The sequence below is a fragment of the Oncorhynchus nerka genome, linkage group LG20, assembly GCF_034236695.1.
Source record: "Oncorhynchus nerka isolate Pitt River linkage group LG20, Oner_Uvic_2.0, whole genome shotgun sequence".
NCBI lineage: Eukaryota > Metazoa > Chordata > Actinopteri > Salmoniformes > Salmonidae > Oncorhynchus > Oncorhynchus nerka.
In genome coordinates this window covers 405,124-417,849 of record NC_088415.1, presented here as the reverse complement: position 1 = coordinate 417,849, position 12,726 = coordinate 405,124, and the positions used below count along the sequence as shown (strand labels likewise).

General features: G+C 46.2%; 1 protein-coding gene across 1 annotated transcript in view; it reads left to right on the top strand.

The window, feature by feature from the left end:
- The first annotated feature begins 213 nt into the window (after positions 1-213).
- The window catches only part of hsd17b10 (hydroxysteroid (17-beta) dehydrogenase 10), a 41,362-nt gene continuing 28,849 nt past the window's right edge, over positions 214-12,726 (top strand). The window contains exons 1-4 of the mRNA XM_065005107.1: positions 214-318; positions 2,843-3,007; positions 4,005-4,169; positions 12,450-12,578. Coding sequence (XP_064861179.1) covers positions 295-318; positions 2,843-3,007; positions 4,005-4,169; positions 12,450-12,578 — 483 coding nt within the window. The 5' untranslated portion in view covers positions 214-294. The remainder of the gene's footprint in view (positions 319-2,842; positions 3,008-4,004; positions 4,170-12,449; positions 12,579-12,726) is intronic.

The following is a 12,726-nucleotide window of genomic DNA, read 5'->3' as shown; positions in this document are numbered from 1 at the left end:
CGTGTGAAAACACCCTTATATAGATCATTAATAAATACAGGCTATTGACATTTTTCTATTATTACCTGGGGGACTTTTATTTAGAATGTGGCCGAAATTCTGTGACCCGGCAGTAGTTTTTGCGTTTCTGGCGAGACATCGATGGAAAGTGTTTGACTTTGGGAAATCACCTTTCCAGTCAGTCTATTGTACAGTGTCAACGGGTGACTTTTATTTTGAAGGTGAACCACCCAATACACTATTGTTGCTCACGACACGGTGGTAACAGCGTCCGGTTGAGCAGAGCTCGCAGACATGGCGAACATTAGAAGTATCAAGGTTAGTACATATCTATGGCAGAGAGCTTGTTAGTTACGGTTCTTTGGTGTTTTCAATTTCTGTCACATCAGGCGGTATATGTTAGCGGGGGTTTAGCTCTAGAATTGAGGAGGATACTGTAGTTTGTCAGTTGGACTCACTGTCAAGTTTATTTTGTGTTGCTAGCTAATGCCAGTGTGCACCTTCCCTCAATTGCTGTCGCCTTAGTTGACACATTGACGTACTGTCCTACTCCGTATAAAGGTTATTTGGTGCAGGTTAGGGTTGCATGTTGTGCCAGTTATGGAAGGCTATCAGTCGGGCTTCCATCCAATTGGCGACAAATTTTCATGCGAATATTCTAGAATCAACATAAATGAAATATGGGCTTTTTCAAACGGACTTCAGTGCGTGATGACGTAGTGCGCACAGTGTACTTTTTCGTTTAAATTATGCTATTTATTTATTGAACCTTTATTTAACTAGGTAAGTCAGTTGTTAAGAACACATTCTTATTTACAATGAGACCTAAACCTCGACGCCAAACCCCAACATCATGACAAGCTACGACGCTGGGCCAACACAGTGAGCCACCAACATCATGACAAGCTACCTAAGACGGCAACACAGCATGACCAAGGACGGCAACACAGCATGACCAAGGACGGCAACACAGCATGACCAAGGACGGCAACACAGCATGACCAAGGACGGCAACACAGCATGACCAAGGACGGCAACACAGCATGACCAAGGACGGCAACACAGCATGACCAAGGACGGCAACACAGCATGACCAAGGACCAGGGCGCATGACCAAGGGCACAGCATGACCAAGGACGGCAACACAGCATGACCAAGGACGGCAACACAGCATGACCAAGGACGGCAACACAGCATGACCAAGGACGGCAACACAGCATGACCTAAGACGGCAACACAGCATGACCTAAGACGGCAACACAGCATGACCTAAGACGGCAACACAGCATGACCTAAGACGGCAACACAGCATGACCTAAGACGGCAACACAGCATGACCTAAGACGGCAACACAGCATGACCTAAGACGGCAACACAGCATGACCTAAGACGGCAACACAGCATGACCTAAGACGGCAACACAGCATGACCTAAGACGGCAACACAGCATGACCTAAGACGGCAACACAGCATGACCTAAGACACAACACATGGCAGCATGACAACACATGGTAGCAACATAACACAACATGACAAAAACATGGTAGCAGCACAACATGACAACACGGTAGCAGCACAAATCATGGTACAAACATTATTGGGCTCAGACAACAGCACAAAGGGCAAGAAGGTAGTTACAACAATACATCACATGAAGCAGTACCTTATGGTCTTGCCACCAGCACTCTAGCCAACAGCTCTCAGATAGGCTACAGTGGGGTTAGGCTAGTCGGGGGGAGAAGCTGTTCAGCAGTCTGATGGCCTGGGGGGAGAAGCTGTTCAGCAGTCTGATGGCTTGGGGGGGAGAGGCTGTAACTATAAAGGCTGTCTCTCCATGCCTCTTGGTCCTAGGCTTTGTGGTAGTTAAAAGGCTGTCTCTCCATGCCTCTTGGTCCTAGGCTTTGTGGTAGTTAAAAGGCTGTCTCTCCATGCCTCTTGGTCCTAGGCTTTGTGGTAGTTAAAAGGCTGTCTCTCCATGCCTCTTGGTCCTAGGCTTTGTGGTAGTTAAAAGGCTGTCTCTCCATGCCGCTTGGTCCTTGGCTTTGTGGTAGTTAAAAGGCTGTCTCTCCATGCCTCTTGGTCCTAGGCTTTGTGGTAGTTAAAAGGCTGTCTCTTCCATGCCTCTTGGTGTAGGCTTTGGGATAAAAGGCTGTTGTCTTGGTAGTTAAAGGCTGTCTCTCCATGCCGCTTGGTCCTAGGCTTTGTGGTAGTTAAAAGGCTGTCTCTCCATGCCTCTTGGTGCTAGGCTTTGGGATAGTTAAAAGGCTGTCTCTCCATGCCTCTTGGTCCTAGGCTTTGGGATAGTTAAAAGGCTGTCTCTCCATGCCTCTTGGTCCTAGGCTTTGGGATAGTTAAAAGGCCAGAGGACCTGAGGGACCTACTGGGTACATAACTTAAAAGTATGTCTGACATGTATTGAGGTGCACAAACTTGGATTTATTTTAAAACCAATAGAATAAACTTTAACATTAATTCTAAAACTGACAGCCAGTGCAGAGACCTTAAAACCAGTGTACTGTGAGTTCTCCACCTGGTCTTGGTTAGGGTGTTGTTCACATCCATGTAGATATCAGTTATAATATATTTAGTCACCGTAATGCTGGTCATCCTACAAGGGTACAGTAAAAACTCCAATAACTGTTAACAGATTATGTTACACATGACGTTTTAACCATTGGTTTTCTTTGAGAATTATCTACCCAATATAACATTGTACCCATTGGTCAAAATGGGTTTTTGATTGGACACCCTAGTGTGTGTGTGTGTGTGTGTGTGTGTGTGTGTGTGTCTGTCTGCATCCCTGCCTCTCGGTCCCCCTGACCTAAACCATGTCACCCCGCAGGGTATGGTTGGCCTGGTGACAGGCGGTGCTTCAGGGCTGGGCCGGGCTACCGTGGAGAGGTTGGTGCAGCAGGGGGCGTGTGCTGTCATTCTGGACCTTCCCTCTTCAGACGGACACACCCTGGCAGCCAGCCTCGGAGAACGCTGCACCTTTGCCCCCGCTGACGTGAGTCTGACCTTTCACCCCTAACCAATATTCCCTCTAAGCACCTCCTCCAGGACTGCCGCGCAGAAGAAACGCCACGCCGAGACGCAGGATATTCAACTAAGCCGAGTTCACCCCGTTAGTTTGCACTACATAGATCAATGTGGGTTTTTTTATGTGACAAATTATTTAACATTTTTTTATTTGACCTTTATTTAACTAGGCAAGTCAGTTAATAACAAATTCTTATTTTCAATGACGGCCTAGGAACAACATTATATCAGCCTCTTTTCAATGCAACAAACCAAAACACATCTAAGTTTACAGGATTGAGTCTGTGATTTTGTTTTAGGAAAAGCGCAAAGGAGTAGAATTCTATTGGCTGGAGTAGCCCTCGTGTGCACATTTGTTGATTTCCTTTACTAGTTAGCGAGTTGTTAGCCCAATTATACTGTAGATAAGTATAGGTCAGTAATGGGAAGTTAGCCTACTGCTTCCTACAAGAGCACAACATGTGGAGGTTTCAAGCTGTCTCTGAAAAGTCAGTCAGCTAAACATATGATGTCTTAATTAAAGGGGCGGTGTTGTGTTTTGAAACAGGCTTAAATATGCAATTAAGCGAGTAGGCAGACGGGTAGCTTACATTGTCTAATTCTCTGTATGGTAATAATCATGAATTGTATTTTGTAAAGTGGTTTCTTGTGTCATACAATACAATCTACAGTCACCTATTTCAACACAATACAATCTGCAGTCACCTATTTAAACACAATACAATCACCTATTTGGACCATGGTGGTACAGATCAAGTTAAACACATTCATTCATGTCAAGCCCTTACTCATGTAAAAACACTCATGCATTTTAGGTCTTCATTGAACACTACATTGAGGCTGACCCCTGCACCGTACTCTGTGACCCCTACCCTCTGTGACCCCTACTCCTTTATCAGGAGTACTTTGCTCAGGCCAGTTTGGGAAACATCTAAACCCTGCCCCTCTGTGTCCTGGTTGTCTAGGTGACGTCGGAGGCAGATGTGCGTTCTGCGGTGGAGCTGGCCCGGCAGCGGTTTGGGAAGCTGGACCTGGCGGTGAACTGTGCTGGCATCGCCGTTGCCGTCAAGACTTATAACTTCAAAAAGGATGTTCCCCACAGTCTAGAAGACTTCACTAGAGTTATCACTGTAAGACATTGTCTACTGCTTACTGAACCTACTGTCAGACTGTAGTATACTCTACATTACCAACAGTATGTAGACACCTGCTCGTCAAACATCTCATTCCAGAATCATGAGCATTAATATGGAGTTGGTCCCCATTTGCTAATATAACAGCCTCCACTCTTCTGGGAAGGCTTTCCACTAGATGTTGGAACATTGCTGATATAACAACCTCTACTCTTCTGGGAAGGCTTTCCACTAGATGTTGGAACATTGCTGCTATAACAGCATCCACTTCTTCTGGGAACATTGGCTTTCCACTCTTCTGGGAGATGTTTGGAACATTGCTGCTATAACAGCATCCACTCTTCTGGGAAGGCTTTCCACTAGATGTTGGAACATTGCTGATATAACAGCCTCTACTCTTCTGGGAAGGCTTTCCACTAGATGTTGGAACATTGCTGCTATAACAGCCTCCACTCTTCTGGGAAGGCTTTCCACTAGATGTTGGAACATTGCTGCAGGGACTTCCTCTGTGTGCTATTTTAGGCGGAGCTGTGAGTTTTAGGCACAGGAAATTGTTCATTTCGTCTGGATAGGCTAGAAAATGCGACATCCCTATGCAAATGTAAGGTTTGAAACCTGCCTCTTCTCGCCAGCGGTGAGATGGGGCTTTTAGGTATTATAAGACATGGGACCCTACGACGGTCACTCGGAACTGCTCACAGCCCTCCAAATAGGGGACTTAACATCTAAAGCCTGGTTCACATTGGCAGTTTTGAAGTGACTCAAATCACAATTTTTTTCCCACATCTGATTCTAATCTGTTATTTTTCCTGCAGTCTGACCAGCCCAAAAGCACATGGAATCAGATATTTCAAGCCAAATCTGATTCCTGGCCATACAACTTGTCTGAACTGTTAAATCGGATTTATTTGCCCTCAAGTGGTTTTTAGACTATTTTACATATTTTGTTGTTTGCTAGCTACTCTGACAGTTTGACAGGAGGATGTGCTAGTTAACTAGCTTGGTAATTGTTGTTTGCTAGCTACTGTTGCCTCATGAGCTTCCGGGTTGGAGTGAGCCGGTCGCATCCGCGCTTCGGTCTGCAGGTTGTATAACTTTTTCATTACATTTCATTACATTTCATTATAGTACAACGGTCTGATTTGTCTAATCTTAGCAATTTCTTCTTAGCTAGCTACATAGCCGTCGTTGTATCAAAGATAATGTCGTATTTCGTCATCCTCCTATCTGCCCAACACGTTCACCGTCTACCGTAGCACTGTAGTAACTATCACACTCAACTGAATGACTTGATTAGTGTAGTGTTAGCTAGCTACATAGTTGTCTTTGTTGTCTTCGTATCCAAGATAATTGTGTAGTTTAGAGTGTGGAGTCTTAGAGTGATAATTGCGTTATTATCGTATTTCGTCGTCCTCCTATCTGCCTAGCAGCTAGCCAGCTAGCATACGTTCACCGTACCGTAGCACTGTAGTAACTATCACACTCAACTGAACGACTTGACTAGTGTTAGTGTAGTATTAGCTAGCTACATAGTTGTCTTTGCTGTCTTCGTATCCAAGATAATTGTGTAGTTTAGAGTGTGTAGTCTTAGAGTGATTATCTTAATTTACCGAGGTTAGCTAGCCAGCTATTTTGTCGTCCTTAACGTAGGAGACACTCCTAGCTAGCCAACAGCCAGCCAACGTCTACTGAATAGAACTTTCGCATTCCGCTTCGCTCCACAGGTAGTATCACAATTTCATTTCATTACAGTCCCAACGGTGTGATTTGTTTGATCGTAGCTAGCTACATAGCTAGCTACATAGCCGTCTTTGTTTCAAAGATAATTGTGTAGTCTAGAGCGATTTTCTAGGTTAGCTAGCCAGCTATTGTCGTTCTCCTAACGCAACGTAACGTAACCAACACTGCTAGCTAGCCAGCTAGCCCCCGAAAAGCAGCATTGTAGAAACTTCACACTCAACGGAACGACTTGATTAGGGTAGTGTCAACAACGCAGCTAACCTACCTCAGCAGTACTGTATCATTTTAGTCAATTAGATTCTTGCTACGTAAGCTTAACTTTCTGAACATTCGAGACGTGTAGTCCACTTGTCATTCCAATCTCCTCTGCATTAGCGTAGCCTCTTCTCTAGCCTGTCAACTATGTGTCTGTCTATCCCTGTTCTCTCCTCTCTGCACAGACCATACAAACGCTCCACACCGCATGGCCGCGGCCACCCTAATCTGGTGGTCCCAGCGCGCACGACCCACGTGGAGTTCCAGGTCTCCGGTAGCCTCTGGAACTGCCGATCTGCGGCCAACAAGGCAGAGTTCATCTCAGCCTATGCTCCCGTCCAGTCCCTCGACTTCTTGGCACTGACAGAAACATGGATCACCACAGACAACACCGCTACTCCTACTGCTCTCTCTTCGTCCGCCCACGTGCTCTCGCACACCCGAGAGCTTCTGGTCAGCGGGGTGGTGGCACCGGGATCCTCATCTCTCCCAAGTGGTCATTCTCTCTTTCTCCCCTTACCCATCTGTCTATCGCCTCCTTTGAATTCCATGCTGTCACAGTTACCAGCCCTTTCAAGCTTAACATCCTTATCATTTATCGCCCTCCAGGTTCCCTCGGAGAGTTCATCAATGAGCTTGATGCCTTGATAAGCTCCTTTCCTGAGGACGGCTCACCTCTCACATTTCTGGGCGACTTTAACCTCCCCACATCTACCTTTGACTCATTCCTCTCTGCCTCCTTCTTTCCACTCCTCTCCTCTTTTGACCTCACCCTCTCACCTTCCCCCCCTACTCACAAGGCAGGCAATACGCTCGACCTCATCTTTACTAGATGCTGTTCTTCCACTAACCTCATTGCAACTCCCCTCCAAGTCTCCGACCACTACCTTGTATCCTTTTCCCTCTCGCTCTCATCCAACACTTCCCACACTGCCCCTACTCGGATGGGATCGCGCCGTCCCAACCTTCGCTCTCTCTCCCCCCGCTACTCTCTCCTCTTCCATCCTATCATCTCTTCCCTCTGCTCAAACCTTCTCCAACCTATCTCCTGATTCTGCCTCCTCAACCCTCCTCTCCTCCCTTTCTGCATCCTTTGACTCTCTATGTCCCCTATCCTCCAGGCCGGCTCGGTCCCTCCCCTCCCGCTCCGTGGCTCGACGACTCATTGCGAGCTCACAGAACAGGGCTCCGGGCAGCCGAGCGGAAATGGAGGAAAACTCGCCTCCCTGCGGACCTGGCATCCTTTCACTCCCTCCTCTCTACATTTTCCTCCTCTGTCTCTGCTGCTAAAGCCACTTTCTACCACTCTAAATTCCAAGCATCTGCCTCTAACCCTAGGAAGCTCTTTGCCACCTTCTCCTCCCTCTTGAATCCTCCTCCCCTCCCCCTCCTCCCTCTCTGCAGATGACTTCGTCAACCATTTTGAAAAGAAGGTCGACGACATCCGATCCTCGTTTGCTAAGTCAAACGACACCGCTGGTTCTACTCACACTGCCCTACCCTGTGCTCTGACCTCTTTCTCCCCTCTCTCTCCAGATGACATCTCGCGTCTTGTGACGGCCGGCCGCCCAACAACCTGCCCGCTTGACCCTATCTCCTCCTCTCTTCTCCAGACCATTTCCGGAGACCTTCTCCCTTACCTCACCTCGCTCATCAACTCATCCCTGACCGCTGGCTACGTCCCTCCCGTCTTCAAGAGAGCGAGAGTTGCACCCCTTCTGAAAAAACCTACACTCGATCCCTCCGATGTCAACAACTACAGACCAGTATCCCTTCTTTCTCTCCAAAACTTTCGTCTCCTTGGCCAATCTCTCTCAGAATGACCTCTTGATCCAAATCAGTCAGGTTTCAAGACTAGTCATTCAACTGAGACTGCTCTTCTCTGTATCACGGAGGCACTCCGCACTGCTAAAGCTAACTCTCTCTCCTCTGCTCTCATCCTTCTAGACCTATCGGCTGCCTTCGATACTGTGAACCATCAGATCCTCCTCTCCACCCTCTCTGAGTTGGGCATCTCCGGCGCGGCCCACGCTTGGATTGCGTCCTACCTGACAGGTCGCTCCTACCAGGTGGCGTGGCGAGAATCTGTCTCCTCACCACGCGCTCTTACCACTGGTGTCCCCCAGGGCTCTGTTCTAGGCCCTCTCCTATTCTCGCTATACACCAAGTCACTTGGCTCTGTCATAACCTCACATGGTCTCTCCTATCATTGCTATGCAGACGACACACAATTAATCTTCTCCTTTCCCCCTTCTGATGACCAGGTGGCGAATCGCATCTCTGCATGTCTGGCAGACATATCAGTGTGGATGACGGATCACCACCTCAAGCTGAACCTCGGCAAGACGGAGCTGCTCTTCCTCCCGGGGAAGGACTGCCCGTTCCATGATCTCGCCATCACGGGTGACAACTCCATTGTGTCCTCCTCCCAGAGCGCTAAGAACCTTGGCGTGATCCTGGACAACACCCTGTCGTTCTCAACTAACATCAAGGCGGTGGCCCGTTCCTGTAGGTTCATGCTCTACAACATCCGCAGAGTACGACCCTGCCTCACACAGGAAGCGGCGCAGGTCCTAATCCAGGCACTTGTCATCTCCCGTCTGGATTACTGCAACTCGCTGTTGGCTGGGCTCCCTGCCTGTGCCATTAAACCCCTACAACTCATCCAGAACGCTGCAGCCCGTCTGGTGTTCAACCTTCCCAAGTTCTCTCACGTCACCCCGCTCCTCCGCTCTCTCCACTGGCTTCCAGTTGAAGCTCGCATCCGCTACAAGACCATGGTGCTTGCCTACGGAGCTGTGAGGGGAACGGCACCTCAGTACCTCCAGGCTCTGATCGGGCCCTACACCCAAACAAGGGCACTGCGTTCATCCACCTCTGGCCTGCTCGCCTCCCTACCACTGAGGAAGTACAGTTCCCGCTCAGCCCAGTCAAAACTGTTCGCTGCTCTGGCCCCCCAATGGTGGAACAAACTCCCTCACGACGCCAGGACAGCGGAGTCAATCACCACCTTCCGGAGACACCTGAAACCCCACCTCTTTAAGGAATACCTAGGATAGGATAAAGTAATCCTTCTCCCCCCCCCTTAAAAGACCTAGATGCACTATTGTAAAGTGGCTGTTCCACTGGATGTCATAAGGTGAAAGCACCAATTTGTAAGTCGCTCTGGATAAGAGCGTCTGCTAAATGACTTAAATGTAATGTAATGTAAATGTTGACAGTTTGACAGGAGGATGTGCTAGCTAACTAGCTTGTTAATTGTTTACAAACAAATGAGTGAATGTGCTAGTAAGCAGGGCGGCAGGGTAGCCTAGTGGTTAGAGCGTTGGACTAGTAACTGAAAGGTTGCAAGTTCGAATCCCCGAGCTGACATGGTGCAAATCTGTTGTTCTGCCCCTGAACAGGCAGTTAACCCACTGTTCCTAGGCTGTCATTGAAAATAAGAATTTGTTCTTAACTGACTTGCCTAGTAAAATAAAGGTCAAATTAAAAAGCTACCTAGCTAGCTAGTTGACTGCTGTGGCTGGCCAAAAAGGACTGAAAGTTGAAGCATCTTATCCTTTGAGGCTTTAAAAGTGTTCTGACACTGATTTTTAACATTCAAAGCAACTGAGAAGCATCCATGACAGTCATTGTCACCTTATCTTGATACATAACTTCTGAGTGACAGGAAATATGAGCACCACCACCAATCAGCCTACGCCACTGCTCACACACCTGTCATTACTATGACAACTAGCTTAACCATGTCAACTAATGACTGCTGTCTGAAAACACACCATCTGATTTGGTCACTTGTACATTGGGTTTTTCATCCAAGGGGTGGATCAGCTTAATATGGCAGATTGTTGCTTCCATCAATGTAATTGTCTGCATCATTTACAATCCCCCATATATTTTTGGGGTAAATATATATATATCAATATACATGCACGCATGCATACATATATACACATACCTATATAGATATACATGTACACATATATACATACACATACCTATATAGATATACATGTACACATATATACATACACATACCTATATAGATATACATACATACATATATACACATACCTATATAGATATACATGTACACATATATACATACACATACCTAAATAGATATACATGTACACATATACAGTGGGGCAAAAAAGTATTTAGTCAGCCACCAATTGTGCAAGTTCTTCCACTTAAAAAGATGAGAGAGGTCTGTAATTTTCATCATAGGTACACTTCAACTATGGCATACAAAATTAGGGGGAAAAATCCAGAAAATCACATTGTAGGATTTTTAATGAATTTATTGCAAATTATAGTGGAAAATAAGTATTTGGTCACCTACAAACAAGCAAGATTTCTGGCTCCCACAGACCTGTAACTTCTTCTTTAAGAGGCTCCTCTGTCCTCCACTCGTTACCTGTATTAATGGCACCTGTTTGTACTTGTTATCAGTATAAAAGACACCTGTCCACAACCTCAAACTGTCACACTCCAAACTCCACTATGGCCAAGACCAAAGAGCTGTCAAAGGACACCAGAAACAAAATTGTAGACCTGCACCAGGCTGGGAAGACTGAATCTGCAATAGGTAAGCAGCTTGGTTTGAAGAAATCAACTGTGGGAGCAATTATTAGGAAATGGAAGACATACAAGACCACTGATAATCTCCCTCGGTCTGGGGCTCCACGCAAGATCTCACCCCATGGGGTCAAAAATCCCAGAACCACATGGGGGGACCTAGTGAATGACCTGCAGAGAGCTGGGACCAAAGTAACAAAGCCTACCATCAGTAACACACTACGCCGCCAGGGACTCTAATCCTGCAGTGCCAGACGTGTCCCCCTGCTTAAGCCAGTACATGTCCAGGCCTGTCTGAAGTTTGCTAGAGAGCATTTGGATGATCCAGAAGAAGATTGGGAGAATGTCATATGGTCAGATGAAACCAAAATATAACTTTTTGGTAAAAGCTCAACTCGTCTTGTTTGGAGGACAAAGAATGCTGAGTTGCATCCGAAGAACACCATACCTAATGTGAAGCAAGAGGGTGGAAACATCATGCTTTGGGGCTGTTTTTCTGCAAAGGGACCAGGACGACTGATCCGTGTAAAGGAAAGAATGAATGGGGCCATGTATCGTGAGATTTTGAGTGAAAACCTCTTTCCATCAGCAAGGGCATTGAAGATGAAACATGGCTGGGTCTTTCAGCATGACAATGATCCCAAACACACCGCCCGGGCAACGAAGGAGTGGCTTCGTAAGAAGCATTTCAAGGTCCTGGAGTGGCCTAGCCAGTCTCCAGATCTCAACCCCCATAGAAAATCTTTGGAGGGAGTTGAAAGTCCGTGTTGCCCAGCAACAGCCCCAAAACATCACTGCTCTAGAGGAGATCTGCATGGAGGAATGGGCCAAAATACCAGCAACAGTGTGTGAAAACCTTGTGAAGACTTACAGAAAACGTTTGACCTCTGTCATTGCCAACAAAGGGTATATAACAAAGTATTGAGATAAACTTTTGTTATTGACCAAATACTTATTTTCCACCATAATTTGCAAATAAATTCATAAAAAATCCTACGTGATTTTCTGGATTTTTTTTTCTCATTTTGTCTGTCATAGTTGATGTGTACCTATGATGAAAATTACAGGCCTCACCTTTTTAAGTGGGAGAACTTGCACAATTGGTGGCTGACTAAATACTTTTTTGCCCCACTGTATACATACACTTACCTATGTAGATATACATACTTTTTTAAGAATATACCTTTATTATTCCCCCAAGCCTGACCACCCTTCCCCCAATTGGAGTAAACTAATAAACACTTAGGCTTCTACCTTCAGTTTATACATACTATACACATTTTACAGACACAATCTATTTTACAATAGTTATATTTTGTTTGTTTGTATGTCCTTCCTCTATTTCTGATGTCCATCCAGTTTGATTTCTATTTGTAACTGCTATTTCACAAAATTTCTGAACCTATATACATTTTACAGTTGTAACTTGTTGTTTGGGCAGTCAGTATTCCAAAACGAATTAAAAAAACAAACTGATTTGAGCTTTAAGGCCTGCAGTGTGAACAGGGATTTGGAGAGGGGCCAGATCCAGGAACAACTCCTAGTCCAGCTATTCAATCTGTCTGGATGTAAAGATCACTGATTGGCCAGTGCACACACCTGGAGTGAGCATTATGTCCTACAGTGTGAACAAAGCATTAGAGATTTTAAAAACATACCCATTTTTGAAATTTCACATACTTTAAAACTTTGTGTGTGTAGGTGAACATCGCGGGGACGTTTAATGTGATCCGATTGGCTGTTGGTGAGATGGGGAAGAACGAACCAGACGCAGACGGACACAGAGGCTGTATCATCAACACAGCAAGTGTAGCGGCCTATGATGGACAGGTACACACACACACCTGCGGCCTATGATGGACAGGTACACACACACACACACACACACACACACCTGTGGCCTATGACGGACAGGTACACACACACACCTGTGGCCTATGATGGACAGGTACACACACACACCTGTGGCTTATGATGG